General features: G+C 36.2%; 1 protein-coding gene across 2 annotated transcripts in view; it reads right to left on the bottom strand.

Annotated features, from left to right (window-relative positions):
• LOC110459050 (sodium- and chloride-dependent creatine transporter 1-like) overlaps positions 1-17,108 on the bottom strand; it is an 80,412-nt gene extending 63,304 nt beyond the window's left edge. For both annotated transcript variants that reach the window (XR_002463852.1, XM_021511089.1), the window contains exons 1-2: positions 16,254-17,108; positions 15,260-15,483 (exon numbers count right to left, since the gene is read on the bottom strand). Coding sequence is in view for 1 of the 2 variants with exons in the window: in XM_021511089.1 (XP_021366764.1) it covers positions 15,260-15,332 (73 nt within the window). In the remaining variant the exon portion in view is untranslated. The remainder of the gene's footprint in view (positions 1-15,259; positions 15,484-16,253) is intronic.
• Positions 17,109-25,245: the final 8,137 nt, after the last annotated feature.

The following is a 25,245-nucleotide window of genomic DNA, read 5'->3' as shown; positions in this document are numbered from 1 at the left end:
GCGCTTCTCTCCGCACAACTGTGTGATGTGGTACAATTTGTTGATCAATATAACGGAATGTAAAAAATACGGAAGGCTCGTATCGATAATGTACATTGTATATATATTTGTAAATTCTCATCAAAATAATTAAGATTATGTATGGTTTTACAATGCTTGTAACACAGTATACAGTGACCGTTAGACAGTCAAGAATGGATATGGCTCCTAGCTAGGTAACAGAACAGGTAAATAACAGTTTACTGAGTGACCGGAGTTTTACCTGGCCTGTGCCTGACAAATAGAGCTGCTATGTGATGCGGTATGACCGTTATGAAAACACAACTGGACGTTTAGTATTGGTTATTTGCATTCGTTTTGGTAGCTCCCCTTCACTTGGTTTTCACACCTTGGCGAGTTACGTAAATGCCCCGGGCGGGGGGAAACTACGGTCCAGGTACAAAGTGGCTATGTTTACCTGTGTTGCCGAGACTGTGTTATAATTTTACATGTGTCGATTAAAGCCGTTTAAGAAACACCGAAAATACCATTTATTTATTTAAGAAAGTATAGACAGAAAGATAAGCTAATTGATGTAGCTAGAATAAAGAAACTTACTAAAATATCAAGTTTATATGTTTAAAAACGAAACCGTATCAATTTACACCAACCACGATTGTTATCGTTCGCACTTCGTACACACATCGTTCCACACTGTGCACACATCGTGCGCACACCGCACATCGTGTTACGTTGTGCGATCTCACAACTGTATGTAACCTCTGTGACCTTGAACATTTGTCAAGGTCATTCATTTCAACAAATTTGGTAGCACCTCATTCAAGCCAATAACTGGCAAAACATCAACATACTTGACCCTTTGGTTATTAAGAAAATGTCGTTTTAAGATTTTGAACATTTTTTACCCCTATGAATATCGTGCAAGGTCATTCATTTGAACAAAGTTGAGTTGGTAGTCTTTCATGCCAGCATGTCACTGGCTAAATATCATTACCATTGGCTTCCAGTTATTCAGAACAAGTTGTTTAAAGATTGAAAACATATTTGACTAATGTGTCCTTGAATATTGGGTTGAGGTAATGTATTTAAACAAACTTTCCTTTATGCCAGTATGTCATTGGCCAAATTTTATCATCCTGGGCTTCTTGCTTATTCAGAAGATGTCGTTTAATGATATTTGACCCCTGTGACACTAAATATACATCAAAACTATTGATTTGAACAAACTTTGTAGCCCTTCATCCCAGTATTAATTAGCCACATTTTATCATTTTTGACCTTCCTGTTACTCATGAGAAGTTTTTGAAAGATTTAAACATATTTGACTCCTTCGACCTTGAAAATATGGTAAGATCATTTATTTGAACAGACGTTCAATCAGTCCTTCCTTCATCGAAGCATGCTCCTGGCCAAATATCATTATCCAAGGCCTTTTGGTTATTCAGCAGAAGTTGTTTACGGTAAACAGTTGATAACAGTCAAGACATAGCTTGGAGGAAGATGAATAGAACAAACAGTTATTTGTCTGTGTAAAGTTGCACTGACAACCACGACAATAGGATAGTATTAAACTGGATCTGTACAGATTTTTTATGGACAGCCATAAACCATTCCAGCTGCTGCTCTACAGCTAGCGGTGGGGATATTACAGAAGAGTGGGGAATTCTAAGAGTAATTGTGTTTTAAAGCATTACTTCTTGCAAACAAAAATGGTGGCTTTAAAGTCTTTTAAGAAATGCTTGTGGTACTAGACAGCTACGCCATTGGAATAGGAATTATTATGCCGGTGCTTGGTGTGAGTAGCATCATTGCTGGAGTCGTTTCAGGTATATACAATGAATATTATTACAAAATGATAGGTGTTCAATATTTGTTTAAAATCTTTATGAAATATGAGAGGGGTAATACTCATTAATAATCGTAGCAAGTTAGTTAATCTTATCAGTGTTGATATTTCACTTGAAAATGGCATACCATCAAATGATAAGACTGTTTGGCCAAAATGCGGCCATCGTGAATTTCGATAGTTACATTTTTTTCACTGTATATCAGAAATTACATTAAATTGAACATGTAAGATATCCATGTTCCATACTTATGACAAGGCTGCAGGTCGCGGATCGAGAAAAAATACGCCTGCTATTGCCGAATGAATGTATAAGAAAGGCTATCAATGTGGGAACCACCTGTAGAATTGGGGATTTGCTTTTGTGCCATGTTCTTGTCGACTTCAGTCAACTCGGGAAAATTTCTAAAATAACAATTTCATGTCTTAAAATCTTTTCGAAAACATAACTGTCTCTTTAATCTTAGGCTATCTGAAAGCTGTTTGTCTTTTTAATAAAATTTGAGCCACCGTAGCCACTTTTCATATTCTTTTACCTTTCAGTTTGGTTGGATGTTTCTATTTAGCATTTTGTGTTTTTATCCTGTGTTGATGTTATCGTTAAGCATTGATAAAGATAAGGATGAGGACACAAGCTGCACCCATTGCAATATTTCAGACCAAACTACGAAGTCGACATTATACCCGCGCTATCACAAGGAGGCAAATACACCCAATATATTGGATCTTTATATTTCTCTCTACTTCTAACTACCTCTATAATACCTTGGATGGTAATACTTCACTTGTGGCTTTAATATTGAGCGATCGTCCAGGCAATGGGTTCTGTCCCAAGGCCGGAACATATCTTCATAATGGTAGTGGTTATTCACTGCTTAAAGTTCAGCATTTAAGGTAATGACAAGAACTGGAGCACTCGTTGTCAGTATGATGTGACAAGGCCGAATTATGTGCGCCTTTGGGAAGGTATTTAACTGAGATGGCACTAAAATGTCGGCATCAGATCCGCGCTATTACAAGGAGCCAATTGCGCAAACATAACCTACCGCCAGTACACATAGGCCTGTACACATGCATGCATGAATAACACACTGGGGCGGTTTGTCCTTAAACGACCTGTTAATAGGACGTTAAATACAAGATCGGGAAAGTCCCGGCCAGGGCTAACATTCCACACTAAAGCCAAAAGTGAGATGTTGCCAAGTAAGGAATCGAATGGTAATTAGAAGTAGGAAGAAATATAAATATCCCAAATAATGAAATGGGATCAGCAGATATATTTTGGTCCCTTTGTGTCCTTAATTAAATGTCATGAAAGCAAATTCCAAATTCTGCAAGGGGTTTCAAATTAAGTCGCTTCTTACGATCAGGCAATAAACGATAGTGATATATTGTCTTAGTCAGTATCTTTTCTTTGGCTGATGTTTTACGTAACTATATTATGCTGACAACTTAATGGATTGCATCGAATACTTAACATTTTTAGTGTCGCTGCTTTTTTTTACATGTACTGATTATAAGGTTTTAATATTGATTTGAGTAATACCCATCCAGCAAACATGCGCTAGCTCTGGTTCAGTGGCTATAACGGGGAACATTGGTATTATTACTTACAAGACTTTTTTTACATATATGTATGTTTTATTCGATAGCAAAAGCATAGCTAAGTTTGAATAGTCTATATGAACGGGTACCGCATATACATGTATTGTAGGGGTTATCATCTATTTTTGAGTGAATTGTCCAGATGGATTCATTAGAATCAATATATATACTCTGAAAGAAATTCAGACATATGGTGCAAAAGCCTGAAACAGCTTGTCTGCAATGGGTCTGCATTCGGCGACATGTCTCTTAGGCTATACTTTAAACTTGAATCAATAAAAATGAAATCATGAAATCTTGCTAGCTGTAATATACCATATCCAAATATCGATGTCGTGTTTATTCATATTGACTATACGTGCTCTATGCACAGAGGCAATATCGTCTCGAATATGGTTTGCAATAAGAAGGACTTAAAAACGCCATAACTGTTACTCAAGAATGTCAATGCTGAATTCATATTCTCTTAAACAAGACACGATGAGTTTGATAAGGTTCCCTCCTTGGCCTTGAGTTTTGTTGTTATTTACCCAGTTCTTATTTTGAGGACGTGACTTGAATTGAATTGAACGTCGGGTTACATGTTGGATGACTCTGACCATATCAAAACACATGGCCTTCACGCCATGTACGTTTTCAAGAGTCTCCAAGCCTTCTTGGCTCTGTTCATGTCTTGTCCTAATGTGATTGTTTTGTGTTTGAACGCCAGTTTTGCTTGCATTACGGACTTCTCTTATGTCTGGATGTAACATAGTTTATATGAAAAGGACAAAGGTCAAACTACTGTACGTTGGAAGACCTTAATAATGAAGGATTGTAATTTTACACATGAATCACACTTTTTGGATGGCTTAACATTTAGCACAAGGTCAATTTCTTTCAGATATCGCAAATACCATTTGTATCAATCGAACAGATCAAACGTGTTTAACCTTTTCATCTTCTTGCCATTTCAACTCAGTTTCCCGACTTATCGTTGCATCTTTGTACAAACATAATTATGAATACTGGAAAGCGTTTAGTGCACCTTTGTCGTGCTCCAGACGTCTATCAACAAAGCTTATTTCCTCGCTAAAATCTTCCAATGCGATGCCATATTTTAAGCGACATTCGTTTGTTTGAGATGTATACTTATATCGTTTAAAGCTAGACGCAGTGTTTAATGGCCATCTCGTCGAATAGACATTTGGGTTATAAATATATATATATATTCAATGCATTATATTATATTATATTTTTTACATTTCATAAATAAAACAGATGTTATATTATCTAGTCAAACTTAAGTCACTATTGCATTAGTTATACAATTCAATAAGCAAACTAATCGCATTCAAATCTCGATGTTTGCAAAATTACAACAATTAAAAAGTGGGGACCTGTTTTTAAATGTATAAGAGAGAATACCTCAAACTGGGATTCAATTGACTGAGATATGTTAAAGACTGCTAGCTTTATACGATACTAGCATAGGGATTGAATTTTATCATAATCTTAATCGTATTAAGTAATTTCAGCCATAGCTGCCAAGTTTAAAGTTAAGAACAGAAGAGCATCACGATCAAGTATTTTGAAGCAATTATATGTATCATGGTGTCGAGGAATATACTTAATATTCTGCGTCTCATTTGCATTGGGATTGTTGGATTGATTTTATCTAGCGCTTTTTAGGTATATTAAGGTCATACAAATACATCCCCTACGTATTTGAAAACAAAAGATAAGCAATTGGTCTCATTTTAGTCACTGCTTTAACTAGTTGTTTATTTTAAATTGAGATATTATCGACAAATATGAAGCAGTTTTGGCAGACGACAAAGGTGGCACTTGCGACATAATCAGTCAGCGATATAAAAAATCGCAGGAGTGATGTCAAAGATTATTTGATAAGGAAAGACAGAAAAATATGATGCTCATTTCGAGGAACTAAACATATTTCTATATAGTCAACGCGTGTGTCAGTAGGTATACTTAACAGCTGTATTTGTATTTAGGACAAAGAGATACAAAAAGTCGTTATATAACCGGCTAATGACCATCTATCAAACCTTATAGGGTGAGATACATTGCATTACGTATACAAGGCTTGAGTGATGCTTTCTCACACTTTATATACATGTATAACATCTCGTGTCTCTATTTCGACATGTATATCTTTTTTCTAGTGGGTGTCAATATATGAATAACTTTCGTTGTCGGTTGGTCAAAGTTCGTAAAAGGAAACTTGGAAACATATTCTACAAATCCTAAATATCATATAACAAAGGTTTCAGAAGTTCACGGTGACTAGGAGGTAAAGTTCAACTCATGTGGTTATCACCCCTCGTATCCTCAATCATGGATATACATACGGTAGGTCTGAATTCGGTAAGACTTCCGATTGTCGCCGCCAGGACAAACAGACAAAAAGACACACCATGAGCAGCAGCAACTGTATAAAATGACGCATGGTATAAACCGGTCACGTCGACTAACCAACATGTAATGATAATGGTAAGTAAGTAAATAGATCTCAGTAAAGGCATATTACAGATCGAATAGATAAACAACCACTACAGAGAGGTAGCAGTGTACTGTAACGTAGTATTTTGTCGTGTTAAACAATTTTATCCAACGGAGTAGGCATGGAGGAAATTTTCACAAATACATACATGAAACTTGGCACTTTTATGATTCAGTAAATCCTTGGAGCTCCTTATTCTTCTTGACAAAGTGTGAATTGTCTGTTTCCGAAACTCTGTCTACAAAACAAAAGCTAAATGTATAGAAAGTACGCTTCTGCCTCCAGTACACGTGATAAATCTGTTGATGATACTTCTAAGGTTCTTTTTCATTTGTCATTTTTTTATGGTGTGGTGGAAGAAATGGTTTTTGTTATTCAGTAATCTTGAAAAATCCTTTTCATATCAATTAAAAATCAAACTATATGGTAACCAGGGAAACATCATGGCGGATGTCAAATTCAAATAATGATGATAATTCCTTTATAAATTCCGATTGACGTCTGTCTCCTGACGAAAATGATAACCATATGAAACAGCATTGCTCCCGGCGAAAAGTTTCAACATAAAACAATCTTGCTCCTGGAAATTAGTTAAAACATGAAACAATACTGCTCCCGGAAAATATTTACCACATGAAACAACATTGCTCCCGAAAAATAGCTACCACTTGAAACAATACTGCTCCCGGAAAATAGTTACCACATGAAACAACATTGCTCCCGTAAAACAGTAATCATATGACACAACATCACCACCGGAAAATATTAACCACATGAAACATTTATTTTCCCGGAAAATAGTTACCACATGAAACAATACTGCTCCCGGAAAATAGTTACCGCATGAAACAATACTGCTCCCGGAAATTAGTTACCGCATGAAACAATCCTGGTCCCGGAATTAAGTTACCGCATGAAACAATCCTGCTCCCGGAAAATAACTACCACATGAAACAACATTGCTCCCGGAAAATACCAACCACATAGTACAACATTGCTCCCGAAAAAAAGGTACTACATGAAACAATACTGCTCCTGGAAAATAGTTACCACATGAAACAACGCTGCCCCCGGAAAACAGTTACCACATGAAACAACACTGCTCCCGGAAAAAAGTTACCACATAAAACAATACTGTCCCGGAAAATAGTTACCACATGAAACCACATGGAACAATACTGCTCCCGGAAATTAGTTACCGCATGAAAACAACACTGCTCCCGGTAATTTGTTACCACATAAAACAATACTGCTCCCGGAAAAATAGTTACCGCATGGTACAACATTGCACATGAAACAACATCACTACCGGAAAATATTAACCACATGAAACAATTATTTTCCCGGAGAAAAGTAACCATATGAAACAACAGTGCTCCTGGAAAATAGTTACCACATGAAACAATCCTGCTCCCGGAAATTAGCTACCGCATGAAACAATACTGCTCCCGGAAATAAGTCACCGCATGAAACAATCCTGCTCCCGGAAATTAGTTACCGCATGAAACAATACTGCTCCCGGAAATTAGTTACCGGATGGAACAATCCTGCTCCCGATAATTAGTTACCGCATGAAACAATCCTGCTCCCGGAAAAAACCTACCACATGATACAACATTGCTCCCGGAAAATAACTACCACATGGTACAACATTGCTCCCGGAAAATAGTTACCACATGAAACAATACTGCTCCTGGAAAATAGTTACCACATGAAACCACATAGAATAATACTGCTCCCGGAAAATAGTTACCGCATGAAACAACACTGCTCCCGGAAAATAGTAACCACATGACACAACATTACTTCCGTAAAATATTAACCACATGAAACAATCCTGCTCTCGGAAAATAGTTACCACATGAAACAATACTGCTCCTGGAAATTAGTTACCGCATGAAAACAACAGTGCTCCCGGTAATTTGTTACCACATGAAACAATACTGCTCCCGGAAAAATAGTTACCACATGGTACAACATTGCACATGAAACAACACTGCTCCAAGAAAATAGCAATCACATGAAACAATTTTTTCCCGGAAAAAAGTAACCATATGAAACAACAGTGCTCCTGGAAAATAGTTACCACATGAAACAATCCTGCTCCCGGAAATTAGTTACCGCATGAAACAATCCTGCTCCCGGAAAATAACTACCACATGAAACAATACTGCTCCCGTAAAATAGCTACCACATGAAACCACATGAAACCACATTGCTCCTGGAAGATAGTTACCACATGAAACCACATAGAATAATACTGCTCCCGGAAAATAGTTACCGTATGAAACAACACTGCTCCCGGAAAATAGTAACCACATGACACAACATCACTTCCGGAAAATATTAACCACATGCAACAATCCTGCTCTCGGAAAATAGTTACCACATGAAACAATACTGCTCCTGGAAAATAGTTACCACATGAAACCACATAGAATAATACTGCTCCCGGAAAATAGTTACCGTATGAAACAACACTGCTCCCGGAAAATAGTAACCACATGACACAACATCACTTCCGGAAAATATTAACCACATGGAACAATCCTGCTCTCGGAAAAAAGTTACCACATGAAACAATACTGCTCCTGGAAAATAGTTACCACATGAAACCACATAGAATAATACTGCTCCCGGAAAATAGTTACCGTATGAAACAACACTGCTCCCGGAAAATAGTAACCACATGACACAACATCACTTCCGGAAAATATTAACCACATGAAACAATCCTGCTCTCGGAAAAAAGTTACCACATGAAACAATACTGCTCCTGGAAATTAGTTACTGCATGAAACAACAGTGCTCCCGGTAATTTGTTACCACATGAAACAATACTGCTCCCGGAAAAATAGTTACCATATGGTACAACATTGCACATAAAACAACACTGCTCCAAGAAAATAGCAATCACATGAAACAATTATTTTCCCGGAGAAAAGTAACCATATGAAACAACAGTGCTCCTGGAAAATAGTTACCACATGAAACAATACTGCTCCCGGAAATTAGTTACCGCATGAACGATACTGCTCCCGGAAATTAGTCACCGCATGAAACAATACTGCTCCCGGAAATTAGTTACCGCATGAAACAGTCCTGCTCCCGGAAATTAGTTACCGCATGAAACAATCCTGCTCCCGTAAAATAACTACCACATGAAACAATACTGCTCCCGTAAAATAGCTACCACATGAAACCACATGAAACCACATTGCTCCTGGAAAATAGTTACCACATGAAACCACATAGAATAATACTGCTCCCGGAAAATAGTTACCGCATGAAACAATGCTGCCCCCGGAAAATAGTTACCACATGAAACAACACTGCTCCCGGAAAATAGTAACCACATGACACAACATCACTACCGGAAAATAGTTACCACATGACACAACATCACTACCGGAAAATAGTTACCACATGAAACAATCCTGCTCCCGGAAAATAGTCACCACATGAAACAATACTGCTCCAGGAAAATAGTTACCACATGAAACCACGTGAAACAATCCTGCTCCCGGAAGATAACTACCACATGAATCAACACTGCTCCCGAAAAATAGTTACCACATGAAACAATACTGCTCCTGAAAAATTGTTACCACATGAAACAATACTGCTCCCGGAAAATAGTTACCACAGGAAACAACGCTGCTCCCGGAATATAGTTACCACATGAAACAATACTGCTCCCGGAATATAGTTACCATATGAAACAACGCTGCTCCCGGAATATAGTTACCACATGAAACAACAGTGCTCCCGGAAAGTAGATTCCACATGAACCAATTATGTTTCCGGAAAATAGTTACCACATGAAACAACACTGCTCCCGGAATATAGTTACCACATGAAACAATACTGCTCCCGGAATATAGTTACCACATGAAACAACGCTGCTCCCGGAATATAGTTACCACATGAAACAATACTGCTCCCGGAAAATAGTAACCACATGAAACAACATTGCTCCCGGAAAATATATCAACATATAGAAGAATTTGCGTCATTTGGAACTCAAAAGCAAAATCCGTACCATTGAATAATAAGTATCAACGTGTTAATGCCAACAAAAACGCATCTTAAAATCAAAAAGTTTTCATATCAATGAAGAAGTGAACAAATAAGAAGATTGGCCTGATAATTTTGACCATTTGCCCTTTAGCAAAATGATATTGAAAAAGAATTAGATATAAACAACGACTACTTATAAATAAAATTCAACTTAATATTGATTTGACTAATTTCAACCACACAGTGTGAACATAAATAATAGTATACTTGAAACAGCACCAGCACAGATGCTGCTTAGGCAAATGACCGGCAAAATGATTCCAATTCTGATAGCGTAATTGTCGAATCCAATACGTTCCACTGTAGTCATTGTTAGCCCTGTGTTAGCACAACCAAAGGTCATCCCAAAGACGCACATCAGAATCATATGTTGGTAGTATGTTGTTGCTCCAAGAAGACCGACGCTTGTTAAACAACTCAGAATTGTAGAGATCGCGGATACGACCAGCCCATTCATGTGTGGTAGGATTATACACACTCCGGGTATCAGCCTACCTAAAGTGGCTGAAAAATGTATATAAAAATAGAATAGTATCGCTACATGTTCATCAAATCCTTTAATCTGAAGAATTTCCAACATGTAAATCATTGACGCACCAAAAGAGGAAAGTGTCAGAGAAATTCCAAGTGTAAAGTATGATAAAATTACAGTTTTTTCTCAGTGAATTCAACTTTTCGGTGCATGAATATTGGTCCCTGTCGATATTACTATGCTCTGGTACATTAGTGACCCTGTCGTCATGTGTGAGCTGATGAATCGAGGATGTTCGTTGTCTGTGCTCATCTTGCGAACCCAAGATTTTAGGCGGCAGATTAAGGTTTACAAACAACTAAGGAACAAATCATGTTCCCCATGAGTCCTCCTATGATAAGAACACATCCACGCAATCCATAGCTCTCCATCAGATAGTCCATGAGGAAAGGGAATACCATTCCACCACACCCGGCTCCGGTACCAATAATTGATATTACAACCAGCTTTGCTTTTCCGTCGAAGTATTCACCAACAGATGGCACGCAAGATACAAAGACAAATGAAAATCCGAATCCTGTTTACAAAATATACAAAAATTATTTACAATCAAATGACCATCACAATTAATGATCTATTTTTAAAGATAACTGTTGTTTTTGTTTTCTGTGTTGAGTGACTGATGTAACTGGTCGATAACTGTGGATTACGATGTGTTCATTTTACACACGAGCATAATGTCCGATCGTAAATAATAATTACCGCTTTCACAATCAACCCCAAGTATGGTACATTGTAGTTTACATATCAAAATTGTGTTAATATCTTCTTTGGTTTTATTCCAATATCTGTTGTAATGTAAGTATAAAATTTCAAATTATGACAGTTAATAGTATTAACTACGTGTAAGCTGAAAGAACAAGTTTGCACATATGTGCTATTTTCTCTGCTTTTTTTGTTAAACTTTAAAAAAAATCAACTTTTAGCAGAACGAAAATATCCGAAAAAAAGAATATGCTTTACTAGTCTCGTTTAGTTTTTAGCAGACGGACGTACACGTAGCCAAACAGCTTATTCTATGGTGCCTAGAGAAAAGGCGTCCCTGCGGGTAGGGCGTAAGAATTGTACCTGCTGCCCACATGCATGATCGTAAGAGGCGACTAAACTTGGGATTTTATCTTTTCTCTTCTTTCTAAACAAATTTCTTCTTCCTAAAGTCTCCCCTGACAATGCCTCACTTTTGGCCTTCAGTTGAGCGTTCGCCCCTGTGAGGAAGGCTTTGGGTTCTTTCCCCTGGCCGAGACATACCAGAGTCTGTAAAAATGGTAAACTATATATTTAACATGGAAGATAATTACGGTATCATGAAAACGTAAATAAACAATGAATTGTGTACAATAGTTAATAAAATAAAATAAAAGAATGTATATTCACTCGAGAGTCTACGCGGCAATTGGAACAAACTATGCCTATATTCTGGTCGATTTGATAGCTTATCAGACTGGTAACAAAGTCTAGCCAAGTCCTTCAATTTCACAGTCAGATATATCGATGCTCTGCTGTCTTTTAATCATAAGGCATTTATTGTCCACATCGATCAATTACATCTCCCATAGCTTGAAATCAAGGAAACAACATACTCTTCTACTTAAGCCACTTTCCTCCGTCTAAACTTACAACAGAACCATCAGACGGCTTACAATTAAGCTGTACGATATGCAGAACGATTTTGACTTTTATTTTCTTGACAGTAACACCCCTGCTTCCATACTTGCGTCTTAATATGTCACAGTTTTCGGTATTTCGGTATTCAAGAGCTTGTTCCGAATATCATGACCCCCGTGATAGATGTCGACTGATGACAGACAAACTTACAAATCACAATTCCAAAGATGCCGGTTGACAAGGATTATCGACAAGTTTTATGGTAATCATGATCTTGCAGGGAAATATACTATTACGTAAGATAATGCGATATGAAGGTCGATGCTTTTGATTATGCTCATTAAATTTCTTGTGGTTTTGTTGTCACTACCCGAGTTCTCGATGTGAGGAAGTGACTTTACTTGGATTTGACCAGATCTACACGACAGGTGTCGTCAATAAAGCAGGCTTACCCCTCCGGAACATCTGATCTCATTCCCCTTGTACGTTTTTCAAGGGTCTCCAAGTAAATCTCTCTTCTGTTCCTATTTTCCAATAGTTTTATCGTTTTGAGCTCGAATCATGGTTTTGTTAACACGTAAGTAATTTAATACATTTACGATTGAAAAAAATAATGATTGTTTGTTTGTGATTTACGTCCAATTAACAGCTATGGGCATTTACGTGTCAAGTTTATGTGGTGGAGGAAATACGGAGTTCCCGGAGACAAACAACGACTTGCGGAAAGTACCTGGCGACTGCCCCACGTAGGCCTCGGCCCCGAGACCAAGTGGTGAAGGGCTAGTGGAAGCTGAATGTCGGACGCCTTAACCAAGCGGCAGCCGCGGCCCCTAATCAATCAATAGGCACATAAATATGTCGGGACTGGCAGAATAAATAAGTTTGAGTACAACATTAATTTAGAACTTCATATAATTCCTATAATTACCGGAAGTGATTAAAATGATAATTAAAAATTCCATGAATAGAGTGTGTTTTAAAACATTTCATCCCTGATAGTGTTTGATGGCGGTCGACTTACCTGCAATATCCATTATCCCAATAGTAACAGCTTGGACAAGCGCTGTCTGTGCTTTACTTTCCCCAAAAACACGAAGAAACTCCACGTTTAACACTGACATGTTGGAGGAAAAACCGGCGCATAAAAACATATTAAGAAAACTTACTATCATTACAAGATACTTTCTCGTTAAAACTTTCCTACACGACGCCATGTATACAATGACTAATGTAAATTACCTACGTGAAGTGTATACGGCATGCAGTGTAAGGCTAAACGCTGTACATGTGGTACAGGTTTTTACTGTTTATTGTCTCGCAATATCTCATGTCATTGAAAGACGGGACAATGCATATGTTTCAACGTAATTACCAATTAAACGCTTGTTTAAACCATATCTTTTGCTGTACTTTGGCCTTCATGGCGGCTGTTTAAAGAAATCAGATCTGTCTTCAGTTACTAGTCACATGTGTTCTAATAATTACCCCATTCGCCTCTTGATGCTTGCAAACGTACAATAAGTGAAGTACTGGATTGTACAAAGAAGCTTATCAAAACAATTTGATATTGTACAAATGATTCGCTTCGTCAAATCTCAAAAGAACAAAAGCAAAGCTTTGTTCACTGAACATTTTCTAAAATGTAACTCATTAGTAGTAAAAAGAAAAAATATCCTTGACCTTGACCTTGACCTACATTAGAGCAATTTATGATGTCAAGCACCATACATAACATTGTTCAAATGAACAGTTCAGCATTTAAAGTTAAATGCTAATTAGCCCTCAAATTTTGCTTCGTGTCATAGTTTATACTTTGTTATTTAAACAGAACATATAGTGACTAAATAAGAAAACAAGTTATTCAAGACAAAATTGTCGCTTCTGAAGTTAAAAAGACAAAGCAAAGCGCACATATATGAGGGCTCCCTGACATGATTGTTGTGGTAATGTAATGTATGTGAATATGATGACGATGCTATTTTGCAATCTGCTCTTTGTTGTCTGTAACCTATACTTCTATTTTGACAATAAAAGCCTGCTGTAAAATAAACGCTCATATTTATAAGTGTACGGAGGAAAATAAGGATCACTTGTTTTAATATAATAACTCCAATTCTGACATATTAACTCGAATTTCCGACCTTTTAACGCCATATGATGATGATATCAATGCAAGCATTAAACCATCACTAATACATTGCAGATCACCCATGGGAAGGTAGCTTCTTCTCTGCATAATACTAATATCGTTTATAGCTAGACGCGGTATTTAGTGGTCATTTCGTAGTACAGACCTTTGGAAATGATAATATGTAATATAAAATATTAATATTATATTTTATAGTTACATATCACACAGAAAATAGATGTTGTAATATCGCATTCTATCCTTGATGACAACAATCAAAATGTGGGGAATGCTTTTAAGGGTATAAGAGTATTCCTTTGAATGAAATAAATATTCAGTTGAGGTCAAAATTAAATGCGATATATCCCTTGTGACGTGAGTAAGGTAACATGGAATTCTTTAGTTAGATTACGGTACTCTATAACATGTACAAACATTTATACACCTCGAACTGGGATTCACTTTACTGAGGTATTTTAAGGACTACTATCAGTAAAAGATATCAGTTTAAAGTTTAAAGTAAAGAGCAGAAGAGCATCAGGGACAAGTTTTTAAGCAATTACATGTATCATGGAATCAAGAAAAACAAATTGAATATTGCGTCTCATTTGCATTAGTAGTATTGGATGAGTTATACATAGCGCCTGTGCATTCATTTCACCAGTTGAAAAAATAGACATTCGGTCTCATTTTAGTGCTTTAACTATTAGTACTTTCAGCTGCAGATGTTTTAAAGATTGTTGAAAAGAAAGAAGAAAGAAAAAAACATGATTCAAGTTTCAAGGAATTATCCATCATTAGATCTACTTGACAGCTGTAATTATTTTTATTTAGGGCAAAATTATCTAAGATACAGTAAAGTTGTTATATAATAGGCTAATGACCCTATATCGAACCTTGGAAGGCTAGTTATTACAAATTTACGACTCGAGCAATGCTTTGTCACACTATATAACTTACTGGTTGACATGTGTATCCTCCTACCAGTGGACATCAATATGTAAACTAGATCATGACGTGTATCAAGTATCATTTTTAATTATTTATACATTTGCAGTAGGCCTGACTTCGGTTGAACTTCTGCAATGTCGCTGCCAGGACAAACAAACAACAAGCCACGCCATGAGCAACAGCAACACTATAATATGACGCATGATAGGATCCAGTCAAGTCGACTAACCAACCTGTAATAATAATGGTGAGTAAGTTACTATACAATCACATAGACATATTACAAATATGTACACAGCGACACCAACGAAGAGGTAGCAATATACTGCATTGTAGAATTGCAGTTTTATAGGGTTTTTTCGATTGAGAAGACATGAAGCAAACTTTTTTGCAAAAGTGCATGCACGAAAAGTGGAAAATTTATGATAAAGTTTATTCTTGGTGCTTCACATTCTTTTTTTTTCAAATAGGTATCCAGCTAGGCTAGGGTTAGCAATTTCGTCTTTTCTCGAATTTGTGTGTCAAAAGCTACATTCACAGAAAGAAGAGGTCTGCCAATAGCACATTAGATTGCGGAAGGTGCCGTTTGAAAACGCAAGTTTAAAAAAGAAAAGAAACATATATTACGGTGGTCAAGGTTTGGATGAAAAATCATTATTTCTTCATATATTGGCAGGTTTTGATGTTGGAACGTGGGTTTTGACAAGTTATTATTATTTTTTGAAAATATTTTCTATGTTATATTATAATCAGATAACTCAGAAATGCATGAGTTTCTATCATACTATAGTGTAAACAGGGACCAGTAATGACGTGACGTCAAATTAAAATAACGATAGTCGAAATGCTAAGACAGTTTCCGATTCACATTTTCTAAGTCAGTACCACTGTTTTTCAAGTGTCATGGATTTTTGCAGCCGTGTTCATGCCCAGATAGTTAACTTCTGTTCGATTAATTTTAAAAAACAGTAAGCACGTGTTATAATAATACTAAATTAGATACCTGAAACGGCACCAGCACAGATGCTGCTTGGTCCAATTACCAGCAAAAGGATTCCCATTCCGATAGCGTAATTGTCTAGACCCACAAGTTCCATCGTAGTCATTGATAGGACTGTGTTAGCACAGCCAAGTGTCATCCCAAAGACGCACATCAGAATCACATGTTGGTAATATGTTGTTGCTCCAAGTAGACCTAAGCTACTTAAACAGCTCACAATGGTACAGATCGCAGATATGACAAGACCATCTATATGCGGTAAGAGTATACACAGTCCGGGTATCAACCTACCTAAAGTGGCTGATATATTCATATAAAAGTAAAACAACATCGCTTTGTCTTCAGCAAATCCCTTCTTCTTAAAGAATTCCAACATATAAATCAATGCCGCGCCAAATGCGGAAAATGTTAACGAAATCCCAAATATGAAAATGATAAAAATATAGTTTTTTCGGAGCGAATTCAACTTTTCAGTACAAGTATTTTGTTTCCCAGGTATATTTTTGTTGTTAAGGATTGCATTATCGATGGTGACTCTGTCTTCGTCCAGCGGTTGATGAATTGCTGATTGTTTTCGGTCAGCATTTCCAGAACAGTCGAGTTTAGTTTTGTGTAAACCGACAGATTTAGGTTTACAAACAGCAAAGAAACAAATCATATTCCCCACGAGTCCCCCCACAATTAACACACATCCTCTCAATCCATACATCTCGATCAAATAGTCCAACAGAAACGGGATTACCATTCCACCACATCCAGCTCCGGTACCGATTATTGATATTGCTACAAGCTTTGCTTTTCCGTCGAAGTATTCACCAACAGATGTCCCACAAGATACAAAGGTAAAAGAAAATCCAAATCCTGTTGAAAAAGAATTGTATACATGACTTGTTAACACGCATAAATACTAGCATTGCAATAAATGTTCTCTTTTGAAAAAACACCCTCTTCCTATGCTTTAACAATCTTCTCTTGAGTAAACATAAATATGAGAGGTTTTGCGATAAAACAAATCTGATTTACGTTCTTTAATTGTACAGTTCATATGTTTGCTGATTAGATACCCGTTACTATTCCGATATCTGTGACAGTGTGTAATATTAGTAGTAAACAGTAAAAACTGTGTGTAAAGTGAGAAAAACATGCCATTTGTTCCATCATCTTTGACAACTGAGATTTCACAGCACGCTAATATCCGAAAACGATGATAATGCTGTAGTCGCATTTGGTCACTGTTGGTCATGTAACCCCAGCCTTTAATTAATCGTCTTATTCACTATGTTATGAAGAAAATAACAAAACAAATCTAATTACCGACAAATAATTTGAAAATTAATACAAGGAAAGATTGTATTTGGATAACGAATATATCAGTATCCAGTTTCAACATTCGACGATGTGTTTTATTTCTAAAATGAATCATAAGAATGGTTATAATGATAAGTTATTTGTAAATAAAAAATGTAAAATGTATTTACTTCGCACAAAATTAGCACAGCCCAGTTTTCCACAGTACCACGAACTCGGTTTTTTTAAATACCACTGAATACTAAAGTATGTTGTAAAAGTAGCTTTATCGTACTTAGTGTTAAATCAAAATATATTTATTTTTTTAATTTATTTTTTAACTTTTTTTTAATTTACACGATTTATCATCATCATCATCATCATCATCATCATCATCATCATTTTCTTCAACAACAAACACACACCAATTTGATGACACGATCATCATCGTAATCATCATCATCACATCATTACCATTATGATGTTCACACTCACAAGCACACATAAGCACACTTCTTCATAATAATGATAATAAAAATAATAATCGTAAAAATATTTATTTTTTTAAAGTGTATTACATTACAACTATATTAGATTGTCCCATTTTTCCAATCATTTTTAAACCATTAGCAATGTACTTTTGAATCAGATAGTTGTCTTAAATTATATTTACAAGAGCGTTTATATTTCATGAGTTATGCAAACATCTCATTCTGTAAATATTCTGATGAAAAAGGCCAAAAGGAAAAGATTTTTTATTTACTGAACATGGAATTAGAAGAGCTTCCAGTAATGTGTCAAGACTTTCTAGTAATCTTTGTATTTCTTCACATTCCCATAATATATGAGTAATTGTTTCTGGTTCAGAGTTGCATAGTACACAAAGAGGGGAGACAACTACTCCAATTTTACATAGAAATGAGTTAGTCGTTAGTACATGATGAATCACTCTATACTGGAACCGTTGAAGTCTTGTATTTGTTGTCACACAGAATGGCATTTTGTAGATTTTACACCAGGTTAGTTTATCCATGTTGTCGAATATAGTATTCCACTTTCTGGTACCAGATGGTATCTTGTCTGATTTGATTATGATGTTGTAAAACATTTTAGACCCTTTTAAATCTTTAAGAAAAAGTTCTAAGGTGATAGGTATGTAGGGATAAATTATCTTATGTCTGTATGTATCAAATGATGAAATAAAGTCTTTAACTGCAGAGACAAGACCCTGATACTGTAAAAAAAATGTGTTTACTTGGTATTTTTGAATAAATTCTACAAATGTGTAAAAAAAGAAATGTGCTAACCTCCTTTATTATATCATTCAGAATAAAAATGTTTTTCTGATAGTATTTTCTGTAAAAAAAAAGTTCTTCCTCCTATCTTGATTTTACTATTATACCAAATGGGAACTTTCATTATGTTTTCCTGAATTTTTTCATCATAATATTTTGTATTTAGTGTGTACCATGATCTGAGCACATCACTCCAGAATCTATTTTTACACTTATTTACACATATCTGAATATATTCAGAACCACAATTTGCAAGAAGATCTATGTCAATATAAGTTTTAAGTATGGCCTGCCATTTTCAAGTACTCTGATAGTCTTCTGATCCAGGTAAGTTTAAGAGAGTTTATAAACGCAGCAAGATTGATCATCTTCAAACCACCATCAACATAAGTTAAATAAAAATATTGATAAATTAGCCAATTAAGCTTATTAACGACGTTTTTTATATATAAATGTAAGTTAGTTTACTGTCCTGCAACTACACCAATGGAGACAATAAAGTAGGTTACACTCGTGGCAAAGAATGACGAGGCAAGTCCTAGAAAAGCCAGCAGTCCACCAAACATGCCAACCTTTCTTACTCCGTACTTATTTACACACTGTCCACAAATAAAACCTGAAAACGTGTGAATAATGATATCATATTATATCATTCCGTTTTGTATATAACAAATAACTTTGTTCTCATTATTGTTAGTTTCTTGTCGGAATATTAGCAGTGGTAAGACCGTCTGTGTGCGTAGTCATGCAATTTAGTTATGCGGTTTTCAATTGATGAATATACAAATAAATTAGACATAGCAGTATATATCACTATGATTCCAGCATTCATTTACAACATCGTAAGTATGGAGAAAACACTTAAACAAATGTAATTTCCCTGGATAGAATATGGTATCTAAACATTTCAATAATGTTTTGTATGGTTTAACATACCTGCGATTTCGATTATCCCAGTCGTAACAGACTGGACAAGTGCTGTCTTAAGTCTGCTTTCTCCAAAAACACGAAGAAGCTCCAAGTTTAATACTGACATGTTCAAGGGAAATCCGACACACAAAAACATACTGAGGAAATTAACTGTCAACACAAGAAACTTTCTCGATAGAATTTCCTTACTCGATACCATCATGGCAATGACCCACTTCTGTGTTAGCTGTATACGAATAGTAGTGCAAGGCCAAATGATGTACACGTTGTAAAGTTATTGTTTTGTGCATGGTTAAAAGTCCCTGCCATACCCAAGGTCATATGAGGACGGGGTGATGCATATGTTTGGACTTGTGTACCGTATTTACCAATTAAATGAGAGATTGCCTATCATTTTACAGCAATTTTGCGTACGTGACAGCTATTGAAAGACATAAAGTATATACAATCGGTCTTTTAATTATCCTATTCTACTATTGATTATAGCAAATTTGTAACACTGAAAGTTCAGAATGTTTGGTGACGCTCATCAAAATGATGCGTTATTGTACAAATGATCAGTTTTGTCTATCTTCATAAAAAATACCCCGTGAAAATTAAATTGTATTGAGATCTAATATGTGACATCGTTTCTATATTGTTATTTAAGCATGATTTCTCGACGTTGTTATCGCTGTGTATTCAATAACATCAGGAAGGGAACATGAACGCCAATATTAATTAGATCGAATACCGTACTTAAAGGTACATGTGTAACGCAGTCGTCTTTCATATCAACCAGTAACATATTAATAACCGAATGCCACAGTAAGTTATTCCAGTCACAATTACTTTAATGTTACAAAACAAACAAGCTACGCATACACGTCAGTCGAGTTGGGATGCTCACTGATATACTTGATGTGAAATGGTTATGTATGTGAATATGATGACGTGGTTTCCTTTGATAATTGCCGTATTGTTCATAATATCTTTCCCCTAATTTTAAAACAAAAAGTGAAATAAATGCTCATTTATAAAACTGTACAAAAGAATATATACTTGCTCAATTACTCGGAGTTACGACTTACTTATACCATATGATGATATATCGTTGTCTTATCAATCAGAGAGATCCACACAAGTGTTAGAGCACACATTCAGCATGACAAGGCTGCTTCTCATTTGTATAATGATTATTGAGTATATTCAAGAGAGAGAGAGAGAGAGAGAGCTAATTTCATAAAGTAAATGTACGATGACGGTTAATTCGAATTGGGATTTAACGAAAGAATCAACATGGTATCGTCAATTTTACATTTGGTGCCACAATCCAAAATGGTTACTACAAAAATAACAAATGAGATCACATACATAAAGGGGCATGCTCAACCCTGTTACATGTATAGTTCATTTCCTTTGGTACTGCGTGGCGCATGTTGGTTATAAGGATTCCAAACAGATGTATGTCCACGATCAACATTTTCATTCCATTGACAGACTGCAAGCTGCCAAGTTGGCTCTTGATTTGTATTGGTCTTCTGAGAAAGCAGATCTTTTGTCCTGATAAATGTTAATCACATTGTTGAAGCATTCTACATAAAACGTGTCTCTTCCTAATCTATAGTCCTCTGCATACTTGAATAACGTGAATTGGTAAACTGGTATGTCAATATATAAAACAAATGTTTTTGGATCAATACCTATCCTTGATGTATCGTAGTTTGGATCTATCTTGCATCTCTTGATGTTAGGTCAGATGCACTGTGATTGTTCTTGTGATGTTTTCCAAAGATTGTCGTAGTTTTACAGCATTAACCCCGCATTTTCTAATGACCCAATACATATGGGTGGCAACAGGTTAAACTTTGTCACTAAGCTGAAAAGACGAAGTTTTTTTCCTGTAGAGCAGCTGGACCTGATGCTGCTCCTTTCAGTGCCTTTTTGACAGATTTCACACAATGCCAGGTGTCATTTTGGTTTTCGGGTTCACATTCTTCTCTGATGTACTTATTGATAGATAGGTTTCTGTCATGAGTATGGACTCCCACGGAGACGGTGATGTCAGAAAGATACCTATATATCTTTTCTATTCCCAGTTTTTCATGTCGCTTAGAAATGTTTTCATCTGCTTTGGTAACATGTTAGTAGTTTATAACTTTATGTATGCGGTCACCATTAGCAACAACACCTGTGTCCTTGGCATCCTTCCTCAATCCATGCCTGGCATCTTTCATCATATCAATACTTTCTAACCTTTCATCATAATAAAGACAAATTTCATCGAGGAGTGCTGTCGATGTTGAATCATTGTATTCATCCTGAATATGTTTTTGGTAAGACTTAAAGAGGTGTGATTTTTTGGCTTATTTATTATTTCCAATACCAGCACCATCAACAAATTTTGCATAATGCGAAGGCAACGTTCCACTGCAGATAAAACCATGATGAACTCTGCCATTCACTACACTAAGTAACCCTTGTCGGGAAGGTACGGGGTAAAAAACCATGCCACATTAAAGTTGAGCCTTTAAAACATGTCCTTTCTGATTTGATTTTTTTTTTTTTTCATTTCTTTACAATGTTCTTAATGGTGTTCCACAACTTTAATCAAGTATAGCACTTCTTCTTTTATGCTTTTAGGTAAGTCCTAAGAGCACTAGGTGCTGGCATTGTATTATGATCCATAGAATCATCATGTTGACCAGTAGTCCAAACTTCCAAGGTTTGTTTTTTTCCCACTTGTTTGTTTAGCCTGCTTGTCAGGAATGTCTGTACATTTAGCATTTTCCTTGGAATGTCGGCTTTTTTAACGTCATCCCCAGAAAATTCAGTTCTAAAACTTGGTGTCCTTTTTCTTTTCTTTTTCAATGGGCCCGCAATGTTATACACGTGTATATCTATTATATGTTCGCTTGAAACTGATGCTGTGGTAATGAAACAAATGTTATCTTTCTTATCTTATTGACCCTAATTAACTAACTTTGAACCAAATCAGCATATAATGTGTTCCAATATCAATCCTAGAGTATTCGTTTTCTTTTCTGTCCTACAAATGAAAGTAAAACAAATATTGATTAGAATACCAAAAGAGTTATTATAATGTAACCATGTATGCCATGCTCCTGATTATTGCCCCATTTCCTCACAGGTTTCCCGCGCATATAACCTAAACTGTCGCATTTTTAAATTACTCCTTACTCAAAATGGATAATCAGGATGAAAATGACCCAAAATCTATCCTTGCTCTTGTTGTTACACAAGAACAAAAGGACACCATATATCAACTAAATATAACGAAGTGCCTGTCCAGGATCAGGTGAAGACTTCATCAGGAAATAATCTTTTTGCGGAAATTGACAATGGAACTGATGTTGAACAGTTTACTGTGGAGCAGGTGTTTGATGCAGAAGAGTGTGAATATTGCCTGTGTTGTCTATGTATAACAAATGAAAGTAACAGACAGGTGTGGTGGGAAACTGAAAATGTTGAGCAACATAAACGAAATTCTGCCCTTAGAAGAGAAAAATATAAGCGATTTTGGAACTATTTTTTTGGCAGAAAAGTATGGAAGGGCACCAGATATACTGAAATGAAAAACATGCTCTTTCTACTGACTTACGCAAAACTAAGTATGTGTACCACAGACAAGATTTAATGCCTAAATGCATACTGAAACTTGCGAGATTTGGGTTTCCTAATCCTCCCAATGTACCTTATAAGGGTCACATGTAGGAATAATGCCATTACAAATATTGTTCACTTTTTAGTTTAACAATAGTATTAATCAGAATAATATTTTATTATTATTTAGATAAAGTTTGTTAATTTCGTGTTCTGTTTCTCGGTATTTTGCACTTTTTATTTTACAACAATTATGAAACAAGTTATTCAACTTATATTAATCACTCGTGTTGGCCACGATATTAGCACTTACATTATAATTGTTACTTTATGAGTAGAGCTTTCCATTGTAAACAATATTATAAAATTGTACCAAATCAACATTTTAGTTCATTATACATTATTAGAGAATATACTGTGTGTGATCATTGGATCAAATGACTTATCTAATGTAACGGTATTTACCAACTCGACAACTCGTTTAACTTTGCTTTAAAAGGTTACCTATATTATCGTAACAACCTTTGATGTAATATTGTCATATCTGGGTGTTGGATTAATAAAATCGGTATCAATTGGATACCGTCTACCTCTGATGTCTTAAGGTCCTCCTAACAGACGTTAGACTGGAGAGCGACATCATCTTTGGAATTATGTTTCGAATCACGAATAAAAACAAGACAACAGTTTCATGTTATTCATAGTCAAAATATTTAAACAGTTTTTTTCCGCAGCCTCCTCGAAGATTATTCTGCATCCAGATCATTGAAGCTCAATAACAACATATGGACTCGATATGCAGCTGTCAAAACTTAAAAAAGTGGCTTCGTCACTATCGATGTAAACGATTCAATGGCAGAGTGTACTTATCGCGATTACTGCCATTTACATCTGCTCTCGTGAACTGTCTCGACGCGCAATATTTGTTTTCTATCTCACATGCTCCCATTTCTGGTTGTAAAGAAAGGGAATGGATTAAGGTGGTTCCACACATCGTCATCAGCGTCCATTTTCGTGACGTACTTCCGGAAAAAGTACAGCTCGGACTCAATTATCTTGATCGAAATGTGCATGTACACCGTGTCGTCATTTCCGTATTGCGTATCGGGCATTCAATGTCGTTGTGCAAATTATAGTTACACCTTGGCCGTTTTCGTTTAAACGGTCAAACCGATCGGACCACTGTTGTTCGTTTATTAAATAAGGTCGGACCTAGTAATCTGATGCTGCTTTCAGGCGAGCCGTGAGAAAGCCTTGCAAGGCCTGCATATACATTTGCAGGTCCGCCAGGATTTATACCCGAAATTGTTACATTTATAAACGGTCAAACCGGTTGCTCCGCATACACGAACAGGCCCCTGGTAAACAATAGTACACGTGCGTGCCGATGATATGTCAACACCCGATATCGAGATTTTACCGGGAAATGTATAATCACACGTATTTCAGGAATAAAGCTTTCAAATTCATAGACATAAACAGACTCACGGGAAGATAGTGACATGAGACCAAACGACCTCAAGAAGGTCATATAGGAAACGCATGGAATGCGGACGTACCGACCTCACATGTGCAACACGAGTTCATAAGCTCGAGGTCGTTACGATTTTCGCTGTTGAGGAAGTTTCGCTCTGTCGATTAAATCGTGTTTACAAATGTAGTCTACTTACTCTGTGAAAATAATGTTTTGTAAAATATCAAGATACCTATAAAATGCATGTGTGAGTGCACGTGAGAACGGCATACCATGCGATAGCCTCTGGTCACATATGTACCTGACATGTAATTATAAACATACCGTGAGTTAGCGGACTGTGGAATGATGTCCAAAGTGTACATGACTGAGGGTAATTTGGTTCCATTAAAGAACAATAAATTGA

The sequence above is a fragment of the Mizuhopecten yessoensis genome, unplaced genomic scaffold (assembly GCF_002113885.1).
Source record: "Mizuhopecten yessoensis strain PY_sf001 unplaced genomic scaffold, ASM211388v2 scaffold9963, whole genome shotgun sequence".
Classification (NCBI taxonomy): domain Eukaryota; kingdom Metazoa; phylum Mollusca; class Bivalvia; order Pectinida; family Pectinidae; genus Mizuhopecten; species Mizuhopecten yessoensis.
The sequence above is the reverse complement of the archived record's forward strand: the minus strand, read 5'-3'. Positions and strand labels throughout refer to the sequence as shown.